The sequence below is a fragment of the Lupinus angustifolius genome, chromosome LG06 (assembly GCF_001865875.1).
Source record: "Lupinus angustifolius cultivar Tanjil chromosome LG06, LupAngTanjil_v1.0, whole genome shotgun sequence".
In the NCBI taxonomy this organism is placed as follows: domain Eukaryota; kingdom Viridiplantae; phylum Streptophyta; class Magnoliopsida; order Fabales; family Fabaceae; genus Lupinus; species Lupinus angustifolius.
Genome location: NC_032014.1, coordinates 25,614,917 through 25,642,344, shown reverse-complemented (window position 1 = coordinate 25,642,344; position 27,428 = coordinate 25,614,917). Strand labels below are relative to the sequence as shown.

The following is a 27,428-nucleotide window of genomic DNA, read 5'->3' as shown; positions in this document are numbered from 1 at the left end:
GCTCCTGTAGAGTGTAACTCTCTAATGGTGTTCTGCTTACGACGTATTTGTCGTTTTTTACCATTATAAAAATGGTTCTCAATTTTTTTCTAATAGCCGTGGTACTATCACAATGGATCAACACAGCTGATATATGTTTTTCCCATAGGGGAATCTCTGCAAACAAACTTTTGAGCTAACTTGTTTCTTCATTAGTTGTTGTTAACGCTATCATCTCAATTTCTATAGTAGATTGAGATAACATAGTCTATTTCTTGTTAGACTCTAGATAGTTCATCTCATCATTTATGGCTTCTCGCCACAGATCGACATCCAAAGAAGTCAAAACTTCTTGGAGAGTTGATGGATTATCCTCCAATATATAGACCATATAATCACGTCTATGCTATCTAACAATTATTGTTCTCTTACTTCTAGGTTTTATTTCAAACCTTTCATTTTCCATTATTATCTCTAATCACAACTATGTGACTAGTTGATGTGCCCCCACTATTCCTCAATTTAAAAAGGAATTTCTCTTCATTGAAGCCAACATCGTTAGACTCAATGATCACTTCTGCGTTAAGGTCGTAAAACCTGTACGTCTTGCTGTTTACAACATACCCAGTGAATATACATTCATAGGTCTATGAGTTTAACTCTTTAGGGCCATACCATCAGAAATGATTTCATGAGCAATCAATTATATGTATCCCATAGGACTGAGACTCTACTGATTTATTATCAGTCATTTGATACTTGAGGTAGTTGTAACATCATATTTTTTTTTCTTGACTTCCTCAATATCATATTTCTTTATTTCTCAAGTGCATACCAAATTAATTTGACAGACATATATGGGTTGTAGTAATTATAGAGATCATCTGACAACTCATTCAGAATGAAATTCATAAAAGTAATCATTTTCATTCGAGAGAGCTATATTAATAGCTAGTTTATCCTTCTTCTTTCAACTTTCTCCAGCAGTATTAGGATATTGATTTTTAAAACGTGTGTAACTTTTCTCATAGTGAGGAAAAATTTCATCTGTTGCTAACGTTTGAAATTTATCTCATCAAACCGAAATGGTTTGTTCAGGTCATAGATGTTTAGTCCAGTAATATTATCTACGAATGTCATTGCAGTAGAAACATCTTAAAATTGTTGTTATCGTAACTTGCAACAATTATAAATTGCACGAAATAATACTTACTAGCTGAGTCATGACCAAGTCGCTATCTTTAATATGTTTTGTGGCACTGCCCAAAATGTGCAAGTAGACAATATGGCTACTCGTGCCAATTCTCTTCCCATATGATACTGACTACCAGTGTGAGTTCTCGAAATGCTTACAATTTGGCTACCCGTGTCAATTCTTTTCCCTGCCTATGCCAATTCTTAGTGCCACAGAAAGAAATGGGAGAAGTTTGCCGGAAATGCATCGGTGGAAAATATGAGGTTGAAAGAAAAAGTTGAATGAAAACGCATTCAACTTAGGGCAAGAAAATATGTGAGGATGAGACTTCTATTTATAACATGGGATTTTTTCCATGTTCCTAATTTCTCCAATGTGGGACTTGGGAGTTGTTTTTTCAAAACTTTTCTATGTGGGGACTTTTTTTTTAGATTTCACACTCAAAAGTTCTTGGTTTTCAATAAACCATGTTCCAACATAACTAGTTTTAAAGGCTTTTAGTTTCACAGAGCCACCATAAGATTTCATTCAATCTGTTTTATTTCATCATTGATTTTCGTTTTTTAAATTCTCTAAGAGTAAGGTTGAAGAGACAAGATAGAAACCCAGACACTTTTTCATCATCTCTATTCTACAATTATATTTTGCATACTCATGTGAATTGAATAGAGTTTAAATGAAGATTAATGTTTTTCCTAGTTTTGTATCTCACCACATTAAGGTGTGTCGTTGATAATAAGAAGAGTCTTGTTCTTTTTAAAGAAAAGGGAGATTTGAGGAGTGTAGTATCTTCTGAAACTGGATTAAAAGATAGAAGAATTGAAGTGATTGTTTATCTAAGAGTTCATGGTCATCAACAAGTTAGAGGACAAACATTTAGATTAGTAGTGCATTTGGAAGTGTTCTTGTATACAACCATTGATTCTGCATAATGGAAAATCTCGGATAGGCAAGTGAGACTAAGTGTATCGTCAATAGTTTGACGTGAACCAGAATAAATTATGTGTATCATTTTTCTCTAACTTTTTAACCCTTTTAATTTATATTTACAACTTTCTCTAATCGTTAATATCTTGTAAATCATTCACCAGTGTTACTCTGATAATTTTCTTCGATTGTAGTACATTATTGGCACATTCTTTTTCCTATATGATTAAGTTTATTTTCATTATGATGTTGATAATTGAATTATAATTGATTGACAATCGATAATCTAATTGGATAATGGATCATGCACTATGTATAATAAATTATTAATGGATTATCTTAATAATTTTGTGTGTTTATATTGAAACAGAAAAATAACCTCACACCTATTTAGTCCCCCTTGTAGGTAGGTGTTTGTAAAGCCCTTGTTTACATAATATTCCGTAGACTTGTCTAAGTTTGTAACTTGAAGAGAGAATTTGACTTAACTCTTCTAGTCGTCAACAACTTCTGCACATGGATCACTTTGGTCCAATCTGCATAGCCAATCTTGTGGGATGAAATATGGGTTTTTAATCGTTGATGATTACTCCAAATTCACGTACGTTCTCTTTCTAACATATAATGATGAAACATTCAAAAACTTTTACGTTCTATAGAAAACTTCAAAATGAACAATTTATAGAGTTCTATAAAGAGAATGAAATTCACACAATTTCCAATAGCCTAAAAATCCTCCACAAAATGGAGTAGTTAAAAGCAATAATGTATCATAACAAGAGATGTGTAGAACAATTTTTTAAAAAGACAATCTACCTATGTATCTATCGACTGAAGCTATCAGCAATGCGTATTATGTGGAGACTAGAATCTTGATAACATCTTTCCTAAATAATACTTTGTATGATTATAGAAAGTAGGTAACCAAACATTTCTTACTTTTATGCCTTTGGATGTGAATGGTACCCCTTAAATATAAATGACCATCTTGGAAAGTTTGATTCCAAATGTGATAAAGACGTTTTTATTAGATACTCTGAAACATCTAAGGCTTACAAATCTTTAATTGTAACACATTTGTTGTATGTTAAATTTAATTATATTTTAAATACTCATAAGAAATTATCATATTTAGAAGACAACATTGTAGATATTGAACTCAAGACTGGAGATAATAACTAGACAGATAAGTAAGAACATCAATGATAAGATAGATTGGATATGTAAAACACATCATGCAGAAGATATTATCATTAGGAATTCATATGAAGCATCAATGAAATGGCCATCATATGTGAATTGTTGGAAATATATATATATATATATATATATATTACTTTTTTTTGTGCCCAACATCTAATTTGTTATTAAATACAATTAAGTAATTGCATTTATTTATTTTATCAGATTTTTTATTTAATTAAATTGAATATATGATAAGGTCCTTGATTAAAAATTAGAGACTTTTTATTATAATAGATATTATAATAATGAGAAACATGTCTTTAATAATTTTTAGTCTAAATTGTTCTTGATCATGGAATCATTGAGAATAGAACATCAATGACTCGGATAGATCAATATATGTATAATAGTATTTATTGAATAAATATTAATATATCTCATTTATTATATTGCACATATAGATGATGCATATATGAATATGATCATTAAACTGACTCAACTGAGAATTTCTTATGGTTAAGATTACCTTAAATTGTCAATAGGAAATTCTCAAGAAAAAACGAAATAGTTTCCTTTGACCTAAGATTAACATAGTTATTAACATGTTATTTATCATACTTTGATTTCGGATACTAATGTTCCCGGATGTTATTTTAATAAATATTGTATATGATTAAATGCTTGTAGAATTAATGATAATGAAGAATGAATTCATCAACTCTCGGTAATTAGTTTGAGCTCTATAATAAAATATGACTTTGGTCAAGGTATTACAATGAATAAAGAAATGTGTTTCTTTGCATCATCATGACAACTTATTAAAGTTTGACAATTGTATCTTACTTTAAAGTTAGCCCAGAGTTGTAAACATGGAAATAAATTTTTTAATTAATCTTCTAGTGGTTCTTGAAAGTAAAATATATATTACTTTATGTAATCTAGTCGTTAAGGATTGTTTCTAGAAGCCAACATTGATTAGTAAATTAATTTAGCTAATTTACTATTATAAATGGCAAAACGGGTCGCCCGCACTCACAAATGCCCGCCAAATTTAAGTTGGTGATGTCATGCCCACATTGAAGTCAACCTTACTATTATAGATGGCAAAATAGGTCGCCCGCACTCACAAATGCCCGTCAAATTTAAGTTGGTGATGTCATGTCTGCATTGACTTAATGGACAAAATTCAATGTTCTTCCCGTTTTAAAACGGGCTAACGGGCATTGTTGAATATTTTATATGAAATTTAACAAATCACATTAGATTAAAAAAATTGGGATTAAAAATTACATAACATCATAATTTATTTGAAATTTTCTTACTTTTTCTTTAAATTATGTTTATGGGTCGCCTGCATTGCCCAATGGAAATGCCAACGAGCTTGGCAGTCAAAACGGGTCAGGCGAAACAGGAAAATAGGCAAAATTTATATGTCTTGCCCACAAACAAATGTGGGCTACGCGGGTGCGCCTGCGGTCATTGCCCGTTTTGCCATCTATATTTTCTATAAACTTAGTATTAAACCTATGGGGTAGGGGTGACCAGCACCTAACCTTACTCGCTCACCCGAAACGGATCGATAATGATCAGGCCCAAATAGGGTCGGGTCTGATTGGATCTAGAGATGGGTTCGGGTTCAAAAAATAGACTTGGTCAATATTTAGGGTCGAGTATAGACAAAGCATGACCTGACCCGTCCCGTCTCATGGTCACTCTACTTTTTCATCATATATATACATGATTAATAATATTTATACATATATCATTTTATATGTCAAATTACATATTCATAATAATATATAATATTGAGAAGTCTTTATAAAAAATAAGTTTGCATTATATTTAATCGGATTTAGGGACGGGTCGGGTTTAAAGTCTGACCCGGTCGATATTTATGGTCGGGTTAGCTTCAGGTCTAGAGTCAGGTATGGGTTCATAAAAATGAACCGAGAAATATTTAGGCTCGGTTAAGGACAAGCCCTAACTCGTCCCAACCCGGCCCATGCTCACCCCTACTATGGGGTCTCACATTAACGAGTTTCTAATCTTTGCTAATAATTATATCATTTGATAATTAAATTGGAGAATTTAATTTGATCAAATAAATAATTATATTGAATATTATTTTAATTCTATAAGAATTAAATAATAAATAAAAAGACATTCTAAAATTATTTGTATGTAGCTGAAAATAAAAGGAAGAATTATTGTATTATTTTATAAAGTGGTACGTGGTAATTGGTTTATACCATTTCAACCAATAAATACCACTTAAAGAAAGAATATAAATTAAGATATATGTATATACATGAGGCCAAGTGGTGTTGCAATTCACATCCAAAAGTGCTAGGAAATTTGTTTCACAAACATTGTGCATACATTATATATGACATAATGAATAGAGATAAGGTTTCTCTAACAATATCGTGTATAACATATTGCCTTCATAGACTATGTGCAAGTTTTAAAGGAAAACAAATTCTATTTTCTTTCCTACAAGTGTCTTCTCAAGAAAAGGAGAAATCTCCATGTAACTTTATCTTCTTTATTTGTTACAAATACAAATAAAAGAGTTTCGTGAGTAAGAATTTCTAGTTTTAGAGTGTTATATTTTTCTACTCCATTGGTTCAAAGAGTTGATAGAAAAAATTGGTCTCAGTGTGGTTACACGCGTAAAGTCTCCATAATTTTACAGAACAACTTTAAACAATGCACTACCACGCTCCCTACAAATCCCACTTATCATCCTGTCAACACGACAAGAACATGCCCGAAATACGACCACCAAACCTGCCACATTCTATAAGTACACAGCCAAATCCACCTAACACGGGAAAAGCATCCCCCAACAGTACCCTCTAGAGCTACGTCATCCATATCAACCACTATAAATAAGGGTTTCCCCCAACATGAAGTATTCTGCTATCATTTCTTCACATTATTCGGTCATCGTTTATCATTGTTACTCTTACTTCTTGCATATTGCTCATGAGCATTACCTCTCTATTCTCTTCCTAACTTGATCGTCTGAGAATCCTTTCAAGTACCTCCAGTGGCGGGTCCAAGTCAAACTCTACTCAGGTACTAGTGAAGAAGCCTTACCCAGATCCCCCATTCGACCACTCTGATCAACCATAAAAGAACACAATCAATTTAAGAGAAATGATGTATGGACACTTTTCCAAGACAATAAGAATAATCCATCATTGGAATAAGATGGATATTCTTATAGTCGTCCAGGTTGGAAAGTGGCAGAGTGTTGTGAATAGCATTTGTAGGCCATATGGAGCAACATTTAATAACAATGTAAACCTTGCATTTAAGCATGGAAGCTCTTTCAATGGTTAATTCTAAAACTAGAAGTGAATGTTAATCTGAAAGCTTTCCATGAAGAGATGAAAAATGCAAGAACCTCACCTCTTCATTGTGAGTTGGTGTTGTCTACAATCATTGTAACGATTCCTCGAGATAAGCTAGCAGCGTGTGCTAGCTTTGTATCCTTATGTGCCTCGCAAATATGTATCTTTATCAGATTTATTAATGATAAACAATGAGAGGATATCTATTGAAAAATGTAATTTTTTAAGAAATTTTTTTATCATTGATAGTGAAAGAATGTATTATGCTAGTTAACTAATTAAGCTGTTATAGATTTTGGTGTAAGGTAAAAAAACATATTTGTGTTTGGTTCATATCAAAATATTCAAGTTTTTATTGTGTTTTTGTGTTTGTGCTCTCTTTCTCTCTACAACATGAATTAAAACCTCAAATTACTTAACATATATTATTCGGGACGTCAATGGGTATCCAGACCCATAGGTACCAGCCGATAATATCTGCAATGTTTTTGGTCTGAGTCCTTGTTTTTGGAGCAATGGGTAGTTGGTTGGGACTAAAAATTTTGAAATTCACTTTTGAATGAGTCTGAGTCTGGATAATGAGCTACGTAGACCCACAATTCCTTAATCTATGTGAAAGTGCAAAGAGTTGAGACTTGCATATTTGAAGTTGACTTTGGTTTTGATGAAGACAATGGACATACAAAGAAAGCTTGAAGATCTGGCAACGAACAACAAGGGACCCAATATTACTTGGGTACCTAAACAAGACAAGTAATCCATTTTGTAGGTATGCCTTCGAAGGCATGGACAACACTAATACGTGGATAGTGGATGTTCAAGGCATATGTCGGGTGATAGATCAAAATTCCTTGATCTTTCACTTAAAGACAAAGGGTATGTCACCTATGGTGACAAAAACCAAGGGAAAATACTTGGCATTGGGAAAATTGGTAATACCTCTCAAGTAGTGATCGAGAACGTGCTCTACATGGAAGGCTTGGAGCACAACCTATTGAGTATCAGCCAATTATGCAACAAAGGTAACCGAGTATCCTTCGATTCTGGTTGTTGTATTATTCATGACAATATATCTAATAACATTAAGTTTGTTGGTCCTTGTAATAACAACATCTATATGGCTAATTTGGAAGATATCACCTCTCTATTCTCAAAATGATTTATAGCTAAAGAGAGTGATATATGGCTTTGACATAGGCGTGATGCGCATATTCATATTAAACACCTGGATAAGTTGTCATCTCACAATCTAGTTGATGGATTAGCTAAACTCAATTTCAAATTTAAAGAGACTTTAGACACTTGGGAGAAGTGTAAGCAAGTCAAGAACTCATTTGCTATGAAAAATGTGATATCCACGACAAGGTCTTTGGAGCTACTCCATATGGACCTATTTGGACCATCACAAATTATGAATTTTAGAGGCAGTTACTATGCCTTGGTAATCGTAGATGATTTTTCTAGATTTACATGGACCTTATTCCTTTTTGTAAAAAGCAATGCTTTCAAATCCTTCAAAAGCCTTGCCAAGCAAATCCAAAACCAACTTGACCTTAAAATATGGACCTTGTTCCATATGGACCTATTTGGACCATCACAAATTATGAGTTTTAGAGACAGTTACTATGCCTAGGTAATCGTAGATGATTTTTCTAGATTTACATGGACCTTGTTCCTTTTTGTAAAAAGCAATGCTTTCAAATCCTTTAAAAGCCTTGCCAAGCAAATCCAAAACCAACTTGACCTTAAAATAGTCTATATACGTAGTGGCAATGGTGGTAAATTTGAAAACCACTTGTTCAACAAGTTTTGCAATAAGCACAATATCCTGCACCAATACACGACTCCTCGAACTCCTCAACAAAATTGAGTTGTTGAGAGGAAAAATCGCGTATTAGAAGAGTTGGTCAGGACCATGCTTAATGAAAGCAAAGTGCCTAAATACTTTTGGGCCGATGTTGTACATACGACCTTCTATGTCATAAATCGAGTACTCCTGATGCCTAAAATTTTGAAAACTCCTTATGAGCTATTGAAAGGCTGAAACGTAATATATCTCATCTTCACGCTTTTGGGTGCAAATGTTTTATTTTAAACAATGGAAAATGTGTTTTAGGAAAATTTAACTCAAAAGCATATGACGGTATATTTCTAGGATATTCATTGCATAGTAAGGCATTTAGAGTTTTTAATAAATACACCATGCATGTAGAAGAGTTGATCCATGTTCATTTTGACGAATCTTCTCCAAAAGAGAGGAGAAAGGTCTTGTCTGATGATATTGCAGGTGCTTTGGAAGAAGTATATACTAAGGACTTGGAAAAGGATAAAGAGGCTCAAGATGATCAATAAATCAGCAAGAATCATCAAGACTTGTCGAGGGTGTGGAAAACCAAGAAAGACCATCCACTTGATAAAGTGATAGGTGATATTTCTACGGGGGTGGTAACCCGTAATTCTTTGCGCAATTTTTGTAATTTTGTAGCTTTCGTATCAGATATAGAGACTAAGAACATAGATGAGGCCATAGAAGATGAGCATTGGGGTATAGCTATGCAAGAAGAGCTAAACCACTTTGAACGTAATAATGTATGGGACTTGGTCCCCAAACCAAAAGATCATCCGGTAATTGCTACCAAATGGGTCTTCAGATACAAACTAGATGAATCTAGCTTAATAATACGAAATAAAGCATGCCTAGTAGATAATGGATACAATCAAGAGGAAGGTATCGATTACGATGAGACATATGCCCCTATTGCAAGGTTAGAGGCCATTAGGATGATAATGGTATTTGCATTGATCATGAATTTTAAATTGTTCCAAATGGATGTCAAGACGCCTTCTTAAATGGATTCATTCAAGAGGAGGTTTATGTTGAGCAACCACCCAGTTTTGAAAACTACAAGTTCCTGAACCATATATATAAACTCAAAAAGACACTTTATGGTGTAAAGCAAGATCATTGAGCTTGATATGATAGACTAAGTACTTTTCTTTTAGAAAGGGGTTCGTAAGGGGTAAATTCGATATAACGCTCTTTATCTAAAAATCAGATAATAATGTTTTCTTAGTGCAAATATATGTTGATGATATTATCTTCGGAGCTACTAATGACTTCATGTGCAAGGAGTTTTCCGATTTGGTGCAGGGTGAATTTGAAATGTCAATGATGGGGGAGTTTACATTCTTCCTCGGGTTATAAATTAAGCAAATGAAGAGCGACATTTTTGTCCACCAGTCAAAATATTGCAAAGAGTTACTTCGCAAGTTTGAGATGGAAAAGTGCAAAGAAGCATCTACATCGATGGCATCCTCATGCTACCTAGACAAAGATGAAAAAGGAAAAGTGGTATAGGTAACTAAATATTGTGGCATGATAGGTTCATTACTATATTTAATTATGAGTCGCCCTGATATAATGTTTAGTGTTTGCATGTGTGCGAGATATCAATCTCTGCCTAAAGAATCGCACTTTAGTTCTGTTAAACGAATCATGGGATATCTTAACGGAATCCTAAATATGGGATTATGGTATCCTAGGGATGCCTCACTATCCTTGGTAGGATATTCCGATTCTGATTTCACCGGGTGTAAATTGGATCGAAAAAGCACTAGTGGAACCTGCCACCTCTTAAGCAGCTCCTTAGTGTCATGGCACAGCAAAAAACAAGCTTGTGTTGCTATATCCACCGCCGAAGCGAAGTACGTTGTCGCTAGTGTTTGTTGCGCTCAATTCCTTTGGATGAAGCAGCAAATTATGGATTTTGGTCTCAAGTTAGAAAAGATACCGCTCAAATGCGATAACACAAGTGTCATAAACCTATCCAAGAATCTTGTTTTGCATTCTAGAACCATCATATAGAAATAAGGCATCATTTCTTGCCAGATCATGTTCAATAAGGTGATTATGTACTTGAATTTGTTGAAACCACTAAACCACTAGTTGATATTTTCACCAAGCCCCTTCCATGAGATTAATTCTATGTTCTTAGAAGAGAACTTGAATTGTTGATGAGCAATATCTCAACTAGTTTGGTTAATGGTATTGTGTACCTTTGCATGATCAATATGCTTATCTTTATAATATATGTTGAATGCATGATTCTCTTGTGCTTATAAATTGTGTTCGCGATTCTATGTTTATGTGCTAGAAGTGTTTAATTCTGTCTAGAATGGATTCTTAGGTTAAGTGTCCTAGCATGCCATTCCATTCTAAAAAATGTACTCGAATTTGTGATTTTACTAATGTTAATCGATTAACCTTGTGTCATAATCGATTAAAATGAGTTCTAGTAGTTTCAGCTTTTTAAAATTTTTATCCTCAATCAATTAAGTCTTTCTTTAATCGATTAACTAGGCTCAAATGCTTAAGACTTTAATGGGTCTTAATCAATTAATAGGTGCCTTAATCGATTAACAACTGTAACATATATCAGATTCAGTGTGCGTTTGAAAAGTTTTTTATCTTTCAGACCCTAATTCCAAAATTCCTACCTTGTTTCTATCAATTGGTGAAATTGATCAATCATAATCTTATAGCAACCTAAACCAAGCCCCAATAAGTCTTATTAGTCATTAATTAGCCCCCAAATCAACAAAAATTCGAAAACCTAGAATTTTCCCCAATTCCAAACCTTAGGCCAGAAACACCCTAAATCGATTAAATAATTGATTAAACCACTCCAATACCAGAAAGATGACAGATGGAAAGCAAAAGACAGTCAAAACAATGGCTAATCGTTCAAGAAGAACTGAAACTAGCTCTTCATCTGGTCACGGTGATAGAAGGGATCGTGGTGACCCCTACTACTCACTAATTCTTCAAGAAACTCGCTTAGCAAAATTCCAATGGAGGAAGCCAACTTACATTCGCTATGCGGATATGGCTTGGATGGTAGAGCAAGGTTTCGAGTAGGATTAGAAATTCAGGGAGTGAACCAATTTCTTGAGCTTAATGGAAAAGTATACTCTACTCTAGTTAGAGAATTTTATGTCAATTTTAGATATAAGGATGGAAGCTATTGGTCTATGGTTTTGGGGAAATTATTTGAGTTGAATGAGAACATATTTCTGATTGTGGGTGGGATGTCTAGTGATGGTTTCGGCCTAGGGGACTGCTCAAATGAGTTATGGAACTCATTTGATGCAACTGAAATGTTTAAATCCTGTCTCAGTGGACCGGACTTGTATGTGCAAGGAGAATTAACTAAGGCTGGATCGTTATCGGTGGAAAATCAACTTCTTCATTATATAGTTGCATATATACTTTTTTAGAGAAACACAAATCATGCCCAGCCAACTATCAATGATCTGAAATTTATGTTTGCTATTCGAGAAAACATTATGATAAACTGGCCCGAGGAAATTCTAAAGGTGATGTATGGTATCTCAACCTCTTCGAACAAGTTGCTTGCTTATGTTATTTTCATATCACGGATCATTAATCATCTAGAAATAGATACATCTGATACGGCGATCATCTCTACGAATTCTCGCGAGCACTTGATTGGTGACATTCTAATCCACAAGATGGGAATTTATAAGTATGACAATGCCTGTCAGTGCCAGGATGATTACAACACTATTATGGATTTGGATTTATCGGATGAAGATGTTTCTATGGATGAGCAAATTCCTGAGAATCAGGGGGAGGCTGTTGTTATGCCTCAAGGACCGCCTTTCGGGATAGCTCATTTGGATGCTATGGAATATAGGCTCAACGCTTGTATTGACAAACATTATGAGTCTCTAAGGAACTTGATCCAATCGGAGTTTGAGAGACGGAGTGAACGGTTTAACGAAGAGATCAACCACCTAGATTTCCTCATCAGGACCAGCAATGACATCGTGCATCCGCAAGCAAGACGACCTCCTTCACCACCTCAGGAATAGTTTAGGAGTGTCTAGATCTTAGGATGTTATGTTTTGTTGTCTAGTTTATCTTTTGGGTTATGTACTTTATTTTGCATTTGGGCATTGTATTTCTTCCTTGTAATATATTTTCCTTTGATGAAACTCTTGCTATGTACATGTTGCAAATTTCTATTTCATATATTGTTGAACTCTGTTTTAATTATGTCGATAGGTTATGGATTATGTGTTTGTACGGAAATCTTGATCTTATCCTAAGTGTATCTCATATATGTTTGATTAATACATGCATTAACTGAATAAAATCGCCATATTAATCATTCTATGCTTGATTGCTTATATACATAATGGATATGACATATAAATCTTGTCAATATTATGTTTTTAGTCAGTTTAATCAATTACATGTTGTTGTTAATCGGTTAAATGCAAAAATTTGTGCACTTGTTTAAGCTTATCAAAATTGTTTAATCGATTATAACCCAATCAATTAATATCAGTTTCTTTTCACAAACTTTTATATCTCTTCTTACTTTTGACCAGTTATTATCATTTTAATGCCTATGCTTTTAGATAATGTCAAAAGGGGAAGAAAGGTTGTTTTGTTGTTTGAAGTGTTTTTCGGGTTGTTATGCTTTCGTGAAGATGCTACCTACACTCTCACTTAAATACTTTCACCTCATTGCTTGGTTGAGGGGGAGCAGCGCAACTTTGAGATTAACCAACCTTTTACAATCACTTGCTTATCATCATCAAGCTCATCAAACAAGGATTTGGTGTAGAGTTTGTCATCATCAAAAAGGGGGAGATTGAAAGTGCAAAGAGTTAAGTCTTGCATATTTGAAGTTGGCCTTGGTTTTGATGAAGACAATGGATATATAAAGAAAGCTTGAAGATCTTGCAATAAACAACAAGCCAAAGACTCAAGGGTGATATCTATAGACTTAGGACTTTATAACTTTACTTTACTAGAAGACTTAAGATGATTGTCTTAGATCGGGTCTAGGTTAGGTAAACCTGGGTGGGAGTCTCACAAGAACTAAAAATGGACAAGACTAAAATTGAGACATAACATCTAGAAATTATATGATAAGTAAGCTCATGCATTTACATACATGGTTTTGTGCATTAAAGGTTAACATATTTGAAAAACATGTACTTCATGATCACATGTCATATAGGTAGTTTACCATGCATCAAGAAAACAATGTTTATACAACATAATCGATTATGTACAATATTAATCAACTATCGGGATTACAGTGACTAACCAATCTGAAAACTATGATGCGTTAATCGATTAAGTTATTGGTTAATCGATTAAGACATAATAGAAAATCAGTTTTTAAACAGCTCGTTAACCAATTAAGTCACTGAATAATCAATTAATGACAACATCAGTGTGGTTTCTATAAATGCTGTAATTCTAGCCCGTGTGGCATAACTTGCATTTTTTGAAAATAGTTTAGAGCATGCATTTTCATACATTGCATTACAGTGAGAAAGTGCATTGGGAAAGCTTAGAGAGTGAGAGCATTCTGAATAGGGCTTAGAAAGTCAAATCATTGCATGTCTTTTTTAGGTTTCAATGCATTGCATTCTTCCATAAAGTTCTTGATTTCTTTGAGAGAAAAGTGAGGAAAACCTTTTTCTAAAAAGTATGCAATTCATTTTAACGAAAACCTTATGCATTAGATCTCGTTTAGATTAGGTTCTTGTGAGTTTTCTACTTAGTGTTTTAGATTGAGTTTTAATTGTTGTATCCGAGTATTAAGTACTAAGACAACTCAACAAAAACGTATCAAACAAGGAAGTTGATCTCTTGGTGAGTAGTTTCACCTCAAGAGAGATCTTGATAATCTTCACAGAGAATAGGAGGTCTTGGTTCAAGTGATACCGAGGCTGGGGCCAAATCACGAAAAGATAGGAGATCTTAGTAGGTGAGTTAGATATGTCAAACCGAGGTTGTTAAGCTCATAAGTGTCAAGAAAGAAGCGACTTAGTTTTTTGTTTTTGTAATTGGAAGTGTGCGAATAAACTTACAACTACAATAATGAAGAAAAATCTCCCAAGATCATAAGGGGAGGCCTGAATGTAGTTTGCAGTGGACCGCAAACGAACCAGGATAAAAATTTCTTGTGCACAATTTTCTATCCCTACTCTCCTTACTTTTGTTCTTTACTTTGTTGTTAATTGATTAATTCTGAGTTGCATGTTATAGTCTGTTTAGTTATCATTCTGTAACTTCAGTAATCAATTAATTGTATAAAGATTGGTAATTAGTAACTTGTTGTGCAAGAAACCATAAAATCAAGAAGTACAAGATTCGGGATAATCGATTATCACAAGCATAATCGATTAAGTCGAAGCACTGGTTAATCGATTAAACTAAGCTTAATCGATTAAGTGCAGCAATTTTCAGATGTGCGCAGTATATTGAAAAGGTGGAGTAAGTGATCCCCAACACATATTCAACCCTCTTCTAGGTGTATTCTAACTTGTTGTTACTCAACCCTATGTATATATGTAGTAGCATAACTAAACAATTTTACATCATAATTGTGATGTTATGTTGTTAACGAGTGATGTTATATTTATTAATTCATAAATCTGATGTAATATTATGTTGATGGGTGAGTCTTAGACATTTGATATTTTTTATTGTCTTATTTTAAATTATGTGTTTAAGTATATAAATTATATTTAAGTGATCATTTAAAGTTGTGTACTTGTAGTTTAATTATGTTTTGTAATTGTAATTATCGTTTTTCTTATTTTGATTGTCTAAAAGTACACACATGATTATAGGAAACATGTGCATATGTATATAAGTTGCTTACAATTTTTAAACATTTTATAAATATATAGGTACTCGTAGATCTGTTGGATACCCAAGGACCCCACGAATAGATGACCCAACAAGTCCTTACATTAGTCCAAGTCCCAAGATGGCAGACAAGGCAGCTCAATATAAATTACTATTCCTAAGTATTATGGGATTTGGATTATTTTCATATTTTGATTATAGTCTAGTCCATGTGATTTGTTTTCCAAAAACAAGTGATTGGTAAAAACTAATCTCAATCAAACACACTCTAAGACTCGTTGATGCCAACATTAATGAATGCTGAATATTAATGTTTCGTATTTGCAGCCTTGTATTAATATATTTTTAAGGGATATAATATATTTCTGTGAACTTAAATACTTATACTTTATCTTCAGCAGTTTAAATAATTAAATTGATTTTTTCTAAATTTCTACACCAAAATCAAGATATAAAAGAATCCAATTATTGACTCAAACCCATTTTCAAACCAAACCTGGAATTACTTATACAAAAACAGGCCAATTTACACTTTCGGGTAAATTTTATGCTTTTTGTAAATAAGTATCACAAAATATTTTTTCTTCATAATAACCCATTAAAAATTAATTATTGGTGAAATTAGTAGTATTGCAAATCTTGGATAGTTTGTCACATACAAGATATGAGTTGTGGTGTAATATTAAATTACTATTAGAAATGATTTAGATTCATATAGTGATATGAGTCGTGGTGTAATATTAAATAACTATTAGAAATGATTTAGATTCATATAGATTTATTCTTAGGATTTTCATAACTTAAGTAATTCAAGTCTTTATTCCTTCACTTTTACTTATGTTATTGTATGCATTCTTGCATTAACCATCCCAACATAAAACCACCAATGCACTGACTTTAAGCCCCCTAGAATAATAGGGGCCAAAAAAGTTACTAATAGTTTCACTTCAAAAAATAAAATAAATAGACCAGTTAATCTTCATATTACATTCATTATTCTCTCATAGTGAAAGGTAATTCATGTTATGAAAGGAGCATTGCTTATTCTTTTGGTTGTGTTTAGTAAGCAGATTGTTCTTTTATTGATTGTGGTTTCCTCATGATATGAATGTTTCCTAACATGGGTTATTATATTCTTGCTGTTGTGAGTCTCCTTACAATAATGTTTTTGTTATTTATGAGTAATTTTACTATTTATACATGGACCAAATTTATAAACTAATAAGAAAAATAATCAATAAACCTACTTACAAAAGGTATAAAATTTAGAAGACTTTATGCACTTTTCATGAAATATTATTATAAAGCTACAACAAGAGAAACCTAGGGAGGAAATTTTATGAGAAAAGGTTACCTAGATAAGGTAAGATTTTATTAGTGAAAATATTATTAATTATTTATATTTTTAAATATAAGTAATATAAATAAATGTAGATAATATTTGAGTATAAATATTTATGAATAAATCTAAATTTATTAAGGCAATATAGAAGGATAAAAAATGTATACAGATATAATGTAAGAGTTTTATATACTATCAATTCATCATACAACTTTTATTTTGAATTATCATTGATTCTTCAAAAAGTAATACAAATTAATAATAAGTGACATATTAATTATGCATAAATTTTTATATTGACAACGCATATATATTACAATTAAACAGCGTGAACTCTTTGGGTTGATGTGTTAGCCAAAATAGGAAGAGCAACGCAAGGTGAGTGGAGAACCGCATGGTAGTGGCTTATCTGATAACATAAGCCACAATAACTCAACTCTTAGTCAAGAACTCTACAATACAACAACATGGCTCTTATCTGCTTCAATTCACTCTCACTCCATTCACCCCTTCCACCCTCTTCTTCCTCTATTCTCGCCATTGCCACCACCCCAGGTTAGTGGGTTTTCATTTACTTAACATTTCAGTGACAATGTGTTGATATAGTGGTGTAAGACCTCACTAGATTCCTAAGATGACTAAAATGTAAGAGTTCAATTCCTGTAAACGATATTTATTAGAAGAGATAGACCTTTGTTCCTTACCTAAAAGGTTGAGGATACCTTGGTAGTGTCAAAAAAAAATTACTTAACATTTTCAACAACAGCTATCACTTCAATCCTAACATTGATTTCAATTACATTAAGAAAAATACCCACTTTAATGAATAGTGGGTATTTGAATATTGCTAAATAATTGGTGAAGTGACTTAATTTGTTGTGTTTTGTTGTTGGGTGTCTCAGTTTCAAGAGTCCATCTTAACCACATTGTTGGTCTGCCCGCAAAGTGTTTGAGGAAAGTTCAAATATTCTCGGCACCGTTTATCGTCAAAAGGAACAATGCAGGGATTGTTGGAGCTGTTGGGGATGGGGTTGATGGAGCAACTTCATCAGATGTAGGTGGTGGGTCTGTGTCTGCTGTTCCTGCTTCGGAGAGTACCAAAGAGGCTGTCTCGGTTGATAAGCTTCCGTTGGAATCGAAGCTGAAAGAGAGGGAGGAGCAGAGGCTGAGGATGAAGCTGGCCAAGAAGATAAGGTTGAGGCGGAAAAGGCTTGTCAGGAAGCGCAAGTTGAGGAAGAAGGGTAGATGGCCACCTTCTAAGATGAAGAAGTTGAAGAATGTTTGAAGTATAAAAGCTACAATCACAACATGCTTGTTGCAGGTTTAACCATCAATCTGACAATTTATTATTTATTCATCCATAATATCTTATGTATTTTTGACAATTTTATTAATTTAGAATCAAGAATGTTTAATGTTAGCTATGTACCAGTCCCCAATTGCTTCTAACTGTTGAAATAGGGGTTTAATTTGGAATCCATATCTGAAATGATTGGTGTATTTGCGATGTTCAATTTATCACATTTTGGGGTGTGCTTATATTGCTTTGGAATATGTTCAGCAAGTTATGTATTCCAAAATGAAATCAACCATGAATGAAGATAAAATTATATCATTTCACTGGGAAAAATGTTGGGGAATGAAAAGATTTCTTTGGCTGATGCTAGCATTAATAATCAATCATATCTTATGTTTCCTAAAATGCAATACCTAAATCTTTATCCATACTTTTGCTTTGATTTGGAATCCATGACACCATCATCTTTATAGATGAAATGATTGGTGTGTTTGTGATATTTAATTTATCACATTGGAATATGTTCTACATGTATTCCAATGAAGTAAAGAAAAAATTATGTCATTTCACTGGGAAATTTGTTAGCCAATGTACACAATTTATGGCATTTTACTTGGGCGGTTTGTCACTTTTTCGTTATTATTTACAAGACTTTCCTTATGACGAAATGAGTATGTGATACGGTAAGTTCGGTATGCAATACTTAGGGTGAATGAGTGAATGTTAGCATGGTAATCAGTCATATCCTTTGTTTCCTAAATACTGTAGCTAACGCTTCTTTATCCCTACTTTTGCTGTAATTTGAAATCCATGCCACCATCATCTTTATTGATGAAATGCCTGACATACTTGTGTTGGAATTGCTGCACTACACAAGTTGTGTATATGTATATTCCTCTTGTTATTGAATCTTAGAGAATCAATGTTACAAAGAAACCAAACTTACCTATTATACCCTTGGGTAGTTAGGTAGTTAGCTGTCTATAAATAGGAAGTTGTTAAGGGGAAGTTAGTTAGTTTTTAGGAGGGAAAAAGTCACTGATTGTGGAATCAGTAACCCAGGGAGGATCGTGGGATCCTTTGTATTCTGTTTTCTTTTATTCTTCATTCTATCTTCAATAAAGTTCTTGATTAGAACCCTAACAGAATTAAATTGATTCTGGTTAGGGGCATTTCCTTTACATTTCTATCTTCTTCATTTTAGATACCAGTGTTTATCAGTCACCTTCGAAACATGCTGAGATAACCCTGTTAGTCTTTTGAGCTTATTTGCTGGTGCCAGAAAGTACTCAAAATAAAAAGCATTGTTGTACAGAATCTGTTTCTATGATACATTTTATAGGACTAAAATAATATATACATACCCAACATAAACTTAAGAACAATCTGTAAAAGTATGAAAGAGTTTTTTTATATAACCAAGATTATCCTTTCATCATATGGATAAGGAACTAATTCCTTATCCATATGTGGCTACCCTTCCTAATAAGTGTCGCTCATAAAAATCGAACATTTAAGCTTTTGATCTATCTAAGAATCCAATGAACCTTTACAACATTAAACCAACGACTTATTAGAAACTGACTGAATTCCGAGGATTAGAACCCAACTAAAGGTTCCGGCGTGTATTTTGGGTTAATACTGCACCTCAGTGCCGTGTTAAATTCTGATCTCAAAGTTGAATCAAACCAATGTATCTCGGCTAAGAATATTGAATTTGCCGAGTGGGCAGGTTGCTTTTGTTTGAAGCCACTGGCTGATGCATTCACTATGAAAGTAGTGGGTACAGGGAAGGAGATAAAGTTACGCAGATACAGCTTTTTTGAGCTGGTAACATTCACAGGTATGTGTGGGGCTAACTCTCTAAGCAGATATTTTATCCATCCACAAAACTCGAACCTGAAATTTTGCTTTAGGGAAATCAAATATGTGTCATTCGAACCAAATCCCATTGGTTAATGAGAAGGAGTTTAATCCTCCTTCAATATTTTCATAATGCATTTCAACTGTATGACAAGTAACTAAGAATCATAGCAATCAATATTCAAGTTGACAGCGTTCATTTTCACCTAAAAAAGAGCTTAAAATAAATCTGATAATGCAATCTTGCCCCTATAAGTGTAGGAATTAACATCTGTCGTAATTAGTGTGCCACATTCATGTTCCACTTTTTTCATTGATTGACTGAATTAAATAAGTGATAATAAAAGTGAGTTATTAAGTTTTTTGACTGTTTCTGATAAATATTAAATTAATGAAACAAAATCATACATTTAGGAACAAAAATAAAGGACAACATCCATTTAATGCTGTAAGAAAATCTGCATTATGGAAGCAAACTGATCCATCAGTTTATTATTTATCTAGTTTTCTTTGTATAATAATGTTTTTGGAGGTGCGTAACTTCCCTTCCAACCAGTATCACTCCTAACAATCGAACATTTGATTTTTAACCTTACACTACACATGGAGATTTATTATAGTCTTACACCACTAGATCAACGCTTCGTTTATCCATACATAAAGTCGAATCCAATCCATCCATGTGGACTGGTTAAATGGGGTGGATTTACTAAATTCATTTCACTGCCAAACCTCTGTCCAGAGTTGCCTTACCAATTTTTCTCTAAATTGGCACTACTCAGCACCCCATATTGCCATAAACGTACAGTCTTCCAACACCAGATGTAGGTCATAACAGGTCAGAATCAATTTCAAAGGCTTTGTTTGGGAGTGGAGTTTTAGAGAGAAGGGGAAGGGATGGTTTTGGAAAGTTTTCCCCTTGTTTGGGAGTTGAATGAAGGAAAGTGGAAGGTTTTGAAGGGTTTCTCAAATCCTTCAAAACCCTCAATGTGTCTATTTTTAAAGTTCTCAAACTTATGTTTTTTGGAAATAAAATATCAAAATAGCTAAATATTTTTAGTAATATTATGTAATTATATATTATTGTCCATTTCTCATTGTTAATTACATTTTTAAAGAAAAATTAAAAAAATATTCTTACATTATCATAGTTTCCTTCCTCTTCTAAATTTTATGTTTCCATACAAAGGGGATGATTTCATTCATTTTCCCTTCTTTTCGTTCATCTTCCTAACCCTTTGATCCATCTCCTTTCCTTTCTCTCACTCTCATTGCTGCTGAAGCCAAAAAATCCTTAATTTTAAATGTGTAAACAGGTAGGTTTGCTATATCAGTCATTGAAAGTTGACCAAAGTCTGTACCTAGTGTAAAATAAATATGATTAAAATACAGAAAGGGGATACCTGTGCACAGAAACATAAAACAGTTAGTCTAGATAACAATGTGTAAAAGAACCACCCAACCAAAGGGCTTAAAAGCCTATACACTTCAAACAAGAGTAGGCGTGGGCACTGATATTGACACAAACCCTCATGAAAGCTTGTAGAGCTCTGAAACTTGAAGCAAAATCTGTGTTTCTTGTCGTCTATGTTTGAGAGTTATGAGGGAAATGAAAGAATATGGATCAAGAGGTAAGGATGGGGGAGGAAGCCGAGGGAAAAGGAGGGCAAATCTCTCTTGTTTGAGAGTGTAAAACTTAGATAGAAGAATGTTAAAATAAGGATAATGCAAAAATATTTTTTATTCTTGGTTTAAAAATCTAATTAGAAATATACAAAAATATAATTATAATTTTTTTACTAAAGGTATTTAAGTACTTTGATATACAAAAACATGAGGAAAATGTGAAATGAGCATGAAGAGGGTTTTAGAGGTTCCAAAATCCTCCAGAAATCTTCTTTCTCTTCGTTTTCAATAAAATATGATAAGATAGATTCGTTTTCAATAAACACCAACTTATTTAAAGGCCACAAAGACTCATACCAGCATACTGTTACACTGCATTGACCCTCCGGTAGTCGGTCCACCATACAGACTCTCCAATCTACAACATTGTCATCAAGGAGGAGATGAAATTGATACTATTTTTGTTTCTAGGGCTAGACAATAAGCAATTTTATGAATTATTCTACTATATTTTCTAGTTTTGGTACTTCAAATTTTGCAGGACAATGATTTTCAATTTTGATTATATTTTTTACTTTGGATATTTTTGGATATTTTGATTTATATTTATAATTTTATCATATTTTATGTGTTTTTATTATTTTATACATATATCTTTGAACGTATCGTATCCTATATTTTAGAAAAAATGTGTGTCGACGTATCGGATACTTATTGTATCCTACACATATCCGTATTCGTATTTCATAGCTCCCAAACACAGAAAATAAGTAGATGTGAAAGTATCAAACCAAATATTAGAATAACACAACAAAGTAAACAAGGCAGTTAAAGGGGATGAAATTTGACATGGAAAGACATATAGTCAAGCACAAGTGTACAACCATCAAAATGGTGTTAACACTAAAGAACTACTGAATGGGAGATATATGAGAAGCCACAATACTCACAGAATCATCTGGATGAACAGAAAGTTCACTAATATGGCTTCCATTGCATGAATCTATTCTTGGTTGCTTCTTATCATCAACCATCACCAATGAATATGATTGACTAAAACTATACTCAGGAAGTGACATGATATCCTCTTCTGCTGCACCTTCTCTGATTCTCATAGCATAAGCTAATGCTATTACTGGGATGAAGCAGATGAGAGTGAAGGAAATTATAAATACCATCCCGATGAAGAAAATAATAAGAAGTACATCTAAGGCTAGAAAGATGGTTGTTAACCTGCAAAGAATGTGAGAAATACTTCAATGAGTTTTTCATACAACTAATAAATTATCTTAGAAAACATAACACCAATGGATTGTGTTAGATCAGAGATTTCTATGTTAGAAGATGAACTGATGAAGTATAGAATTATTAGAAAGATAACTCTCCCACAAAGGTGTGTCACCCATAGTCATGATTGGTTGAAAAATATATTTAAGTTGAAAATTTAATAATTAAATATTTTTTTGACAAATCATAAGCGCAATGATATATGAAATGGTGATACACTTTTTAGGACAAAAGATATTCATCCTTAGAATAGTAAAAAAAAAAAAGATATCCCATTGGGTGGGGGGTCATTTACAAGCATATTAATTGACAAAAAGATTGATTTCTAAGTCTAATAGAAACAAAGCACATTACTACAAATTCTGCTTGAGCTGAGCATTTTGACAAGGACTTATTTTAACTTTTCAAGTATAATATACTCTCAACTTATTTTACATAGGAGGCAATACAAAAAGGTTCTAGAACTTATTATGATTGGCAAGAAAAAAATTTATATTCAAATTGTTGTTGTTAAAAGAGATGAAGTTATACCTTGTGCAAATCTAGACTACTTCAATTATGTTTTCTTATCATTTACAGTCACTTCACATTCAAAAAACAGAAATAAAAGGAACACAGCCAAATTAAGAATATAAGATATTTATTCCCTAATGATACCCTGGTAGCCGCACAACGCTTCCGGGTACATAGGCACAATTGGTCGAACTCTGTTAAAAAATTCTTTTGTTTCTTCTCTTGTATTTATTTTATATCTTTATTTGATTGTTTGTGACTAACGCTGCAAAATGATCACTCCACATTCAAAAAAAACAGAAATAAAAGGAACACAGCCAAATTAAGATCTTGGCCACCCACAATAATCCAATAAAAACCAATTCCCCACCAAATGGATGATCCAAGAGTGTTTATAGGTTCCAATTTCTTCACAATGCTGAAAGCAATAAAGAATGGAGTGAAATGAAAGTTCAATCATTTGCCAATCTAAAGGAATAGAAATGGAAACACGTGTGACAACAGAAAACCATTCATGTCATATGACACCTGAAACATCAATCACTCACTCCTCAAGACAAGAAATAAGACAATCATAAGATTGTAAAGATCTATCTAAGAGTAGATACTTTTCAAGAGCTATCCTCATTTCTCTCCTTTATAAGACATTTAGTACACGCTTTTGAGGTGATGAAGTCTAAATGTTTGACTCCGATGCAGCGTCAAGTAAAATAAGCACTTTCCATTATAATTGTGACTGTAATTAATAGTAATTACTGTAATTAATAGCAATACCACACTAATAATGCTAGTATAAACATCCCTTTTACATTGGATGGTCTGGCTTAGATAAACAACTCATCATATTCTATCTATCAGTCAGTGTATTCATTAGCTACTACTAGTACTAGTTCATGTAGCATTGATATTCCTCATGACTTTTTCCTCAACATTGTATGTGTTTAAGGCATTGTTGGGCAAAGCAAACTTGTAGTTTTTTTACTCAGTAAAAAAGTTATTAGAGCCATTCGGTAAACAAAAATTGAAGGTAGTTTGTAGCTTTTAAAAAATAAGTTTGTAGAGTTTGAAAGCTATTTTTCATAAAGCTATTTTAAGTAGTGTTTAGAAAGTGAAAGTAGCTTTCAACAACTCGCTTACTATTTTTTCTCTTTAATGTTTAAAATTTTATATTAGATCTCCTCAATTAAAACCTTATTTGTCACTCATGCCTTTTCTCCATTTATGTTTCCTTCAAAGATAAAAAAACAAGTAGTCACCTCTCTGTTCGTGTGAATTCTCAGTGATTATTACTACAGATATGTTACATAACTTATAAGGTTTTATATGGGACAAAAGACTCTATTAATTTTATATTTTGTATTTTATTTTTCTAATATGGTTATATATGACATAGTTAGAGCCCTCCTATTGTTTTCTTTTATACGTTTTAATATATGACATTGTTTTATGTTTTATTTAGATTGTTACATAAGTTTTTCTTAGGTTTTTATCCTTACCTATTTTGAAGAGTTGTCATAATAGTTATTTATAGAGATTTTAAAGCATTTGCTCTATTAATTCTTTGTGTTATGGTTTTTATTTCTCTATTTCAATATCCACATTTAGTTGGATCATTTCTCTTTTTCTGTATTATGAAATTTCCTTCACTACCAAAAAGAAAGCTCAAAGGCATAATAAATGGTGAGAAGAAGGTTTATTTTCCATGAATCTCTAACATGATTGATTAATGTAGGATGCATGATTTTGAAAACGATATAAGTTTAACTTAGTTTAATGCATCAAAATCATGTATGTATGCTAATACACCTAAATCATGTATGAATGAAAATCTATGCATTATGTTTATCACTCTAATATGTGAGATTTATCATTAGGTTCGTCCAACTTAGACTCTACTCATTTAAAGCATCTTAGGACCTAAAAAAATAAAAAATAAAATACTCTTTAACTTTGTTGATCCACTTGAAACTTGAACTTGAGTCTTCATGTTGTTATAATTTATTTGTCCATACTTTGTCTTTATCAATCTTTAAGCTTTGTCTTTATTCAAATCATGCTATTGCACGCTTGTGTTCACAATTAGGTGGTGATTAACATGTACTAGTTACTCTTGCGATGTCCATGGATCTTTTCCTTTACACTATTAGGTGTTCAACCTAGAGGCAAAGCTCTAATGCCAATTGAAATAATCAAAAGTGACACAAGAAGGGGGTTGAATTGTGTTTACTAACTTTCGACCAAAGTTAAATATTTGGACGATTTAAAATGATTTAGACACTAGTTTAAAATTTCAGACAATTAACTCGTCTGATTTTCTATAGAAAATTTCTCAGATGACTAACTTGTCTTAATAAAAACTTGAATGATAAGATATTTGATCAAAATACTTGGTGTCACAATGCAAAACTCCACAGGTTAAAATGTAAGTATAAAAGCTTCAATAAATTGAGTTAAATGATAGAAAGTTTGACTCAAATTTTATACTTGTTCATCCAATATCATAGGCTATGCCCATTTTGTTGGGATCACCAAGATTCCACTATAATCTAACACTGATTATAGTAATCAGAATTGTTTTGACACCTAGCATATCTAGCCTCAACAAATTAAGTATTGTTTTCACAACTAACCTTTCTAGGCTGAACAACTCAATTGTTGCTTTCATGTCGAGCTTCTCTGAGCTCAACGCTAAACAATAGTTTGTATTAGAATTTATAACTTGTAATTATTTCATTCACACTCAAAGAGTGAATAAATATAAAAAATAATGATTGTGAATTTAATAACAAATAATTGAATTCAAATCTTAAATTTAGTTGGATGCTATTAATACGAGTGATGAACAAAATGTTCGAAATAGTTTTGAATGCATATCACATTATTCTTTCTTGTTTTCTAGTGTTGGGAATTTTTTTCTTTGATTCTAAAGGTGTTTATATATGTGACAATTAATAAAGTAACTATTACGGTCATTGAAGCTTTTTTGGAACTTATTATTGAAATTAATATTCACTGAGGTATGTCTTCTCTTCAACATGATTTTCTCTTCTACGGTTTCATTAATGTTTTATAGTCGTTCTATCTTAATAACTTAATGATTCATGGCTATTGAAGAATTGTGATTGAAGAGAGAATGTGTCTTATGTGCAGCGGTTTTAAAAGTGGTGTCTAGTGTGCTTCTATTGTACTTGCAATAGGAACTTTCCTTTTGCAACAATAAAATGTTTTTTTTTTTGCTTTTTGAAAATGTAGATAATCTAGATGAGCTTTGCCCACTACATAATTCATTTATACTTTTCCATTTTAAATAAGTCTTTAGAGATGTTAATAATACGTTTACTCCCCTTGATTCAATTGGATTAGGTGTTCGTTCTTATATGATTCATTTCTTGAATGTAGAATTTACTTATTTGTCATAAGTATGTATGAGTGAGAGTGTTATAGTTCGGTGATCTGATGAATCTTGAACACAAACGAGTCAATTTTCAGACAAATCTAAAAATGGACTTTTATCATTGTCTAAATGATTGCATAGACAATGATTCAACAGTTTAAACATTTTATCGTACTTGTCTGATTATACTCGCACTTAAAATAAACAGATTATAACATTCACGCATGGAATTAATTCGAGTAAATTAAACTCACCCCTTAGTTTTAGAGTAATGATACTTACCCCCCGTCATATTTTTAATATTACACCCATCTCTCCACGTGGAATTACACTAACTGTAATACCGCGAATTTTACAATTTTGAATTATAAGATTTTATTAATGTTTTTATTAATTATATTTTCGAAAATGAATTTCTGGGAATTTTAGGTAAAGAATTGGACGAAACTCTAGTTGAGTTTTAGTCTTGTAATTCTATTTCCAACTTGGTGGTAAATTTTCATAATTTTCGGAGACAATCGGTTTTGGACCACTGTCGGAGCCGAATCTCACCCGGTACGGCTCAAAAAGTGGTTTTTTGAGTTCCGTAACTCGGATTTGAATTCTAATTGCGCCGTTGGCTTCGTAATCACATTTCGAGTCAAGATAGACCCTGAGTTGGTCCATAACTATTTTCTAAAATATTTTCACTCGGAATGCCGAAATTCGAAGTTCCAACCGTAAAGTAAAATCGGACGATCATTTTTGGCTACTCGAGCAT

At 32.7% G+C, this 27,428-nt stretch overlaps 1 protein-coding gene, 1 long non-coding RNA gene and 1 pseudogene across 2 annotated transcripts; 1 reads left to right on the top strand and 2 right to left on the bottom strand.

The window, feature by feature from the left end:
* On the top strand, positions 17,035 to 18,166 carry LOC109350332 (50S ribosomal protein 5, chloroplastic-like). Its single transcript, XM_019591569.1, has 2 exons — positions 17,035 to 17,243; positions 17,591 to 18,166. The coding sequence occupies exons 1-2, from the start codon at positions 17,156 to 17,158 to the stop codon at positions 17,971 to 17,973; spliced, it is 471 nt and encodes a 156-aa protein (XP_019447114.1). The 5' UTR covers positions 17,035 to 17,155; the 3' UTR covers positions 17,974 to 18,166.
* On the bottom strand, positions 18,035 to 18,502 carry LOC109350333. The gene is made up of 2 exons (XR_002108104.1): positions 18,443 to 18,502; positions 18,035 to 18,171 (listed from the first exon to the last, which is right to left on the bottom strand). It is a non-coding gene; the product is annotated as an uncharacterized LOC109350333 (long non-coding RNA).
* LOC109350556 lies at positions 19,669 to 23,703 on the bottom strand (annotated as a pseudogene).

What these genes read in the sequence shown, in the direction of transcription:
- LOC109350332 (XM_019591569.1), top strand. Translation starts at nt 17,156, where the DNA reads ATGGCTCTTATCTGCTTCAATTCACTCTCACTCCATTCACCCCTTCCA. An exon ending in CGCCATTGCCACCACCCCAG is followed by an intron (nt 17,244 to 17,590) that starts GTTAGTGGGTTT and finishes TGGGTGTCTCAG; the next exon opens with TTTCAAGAGTCCATCTTAAC.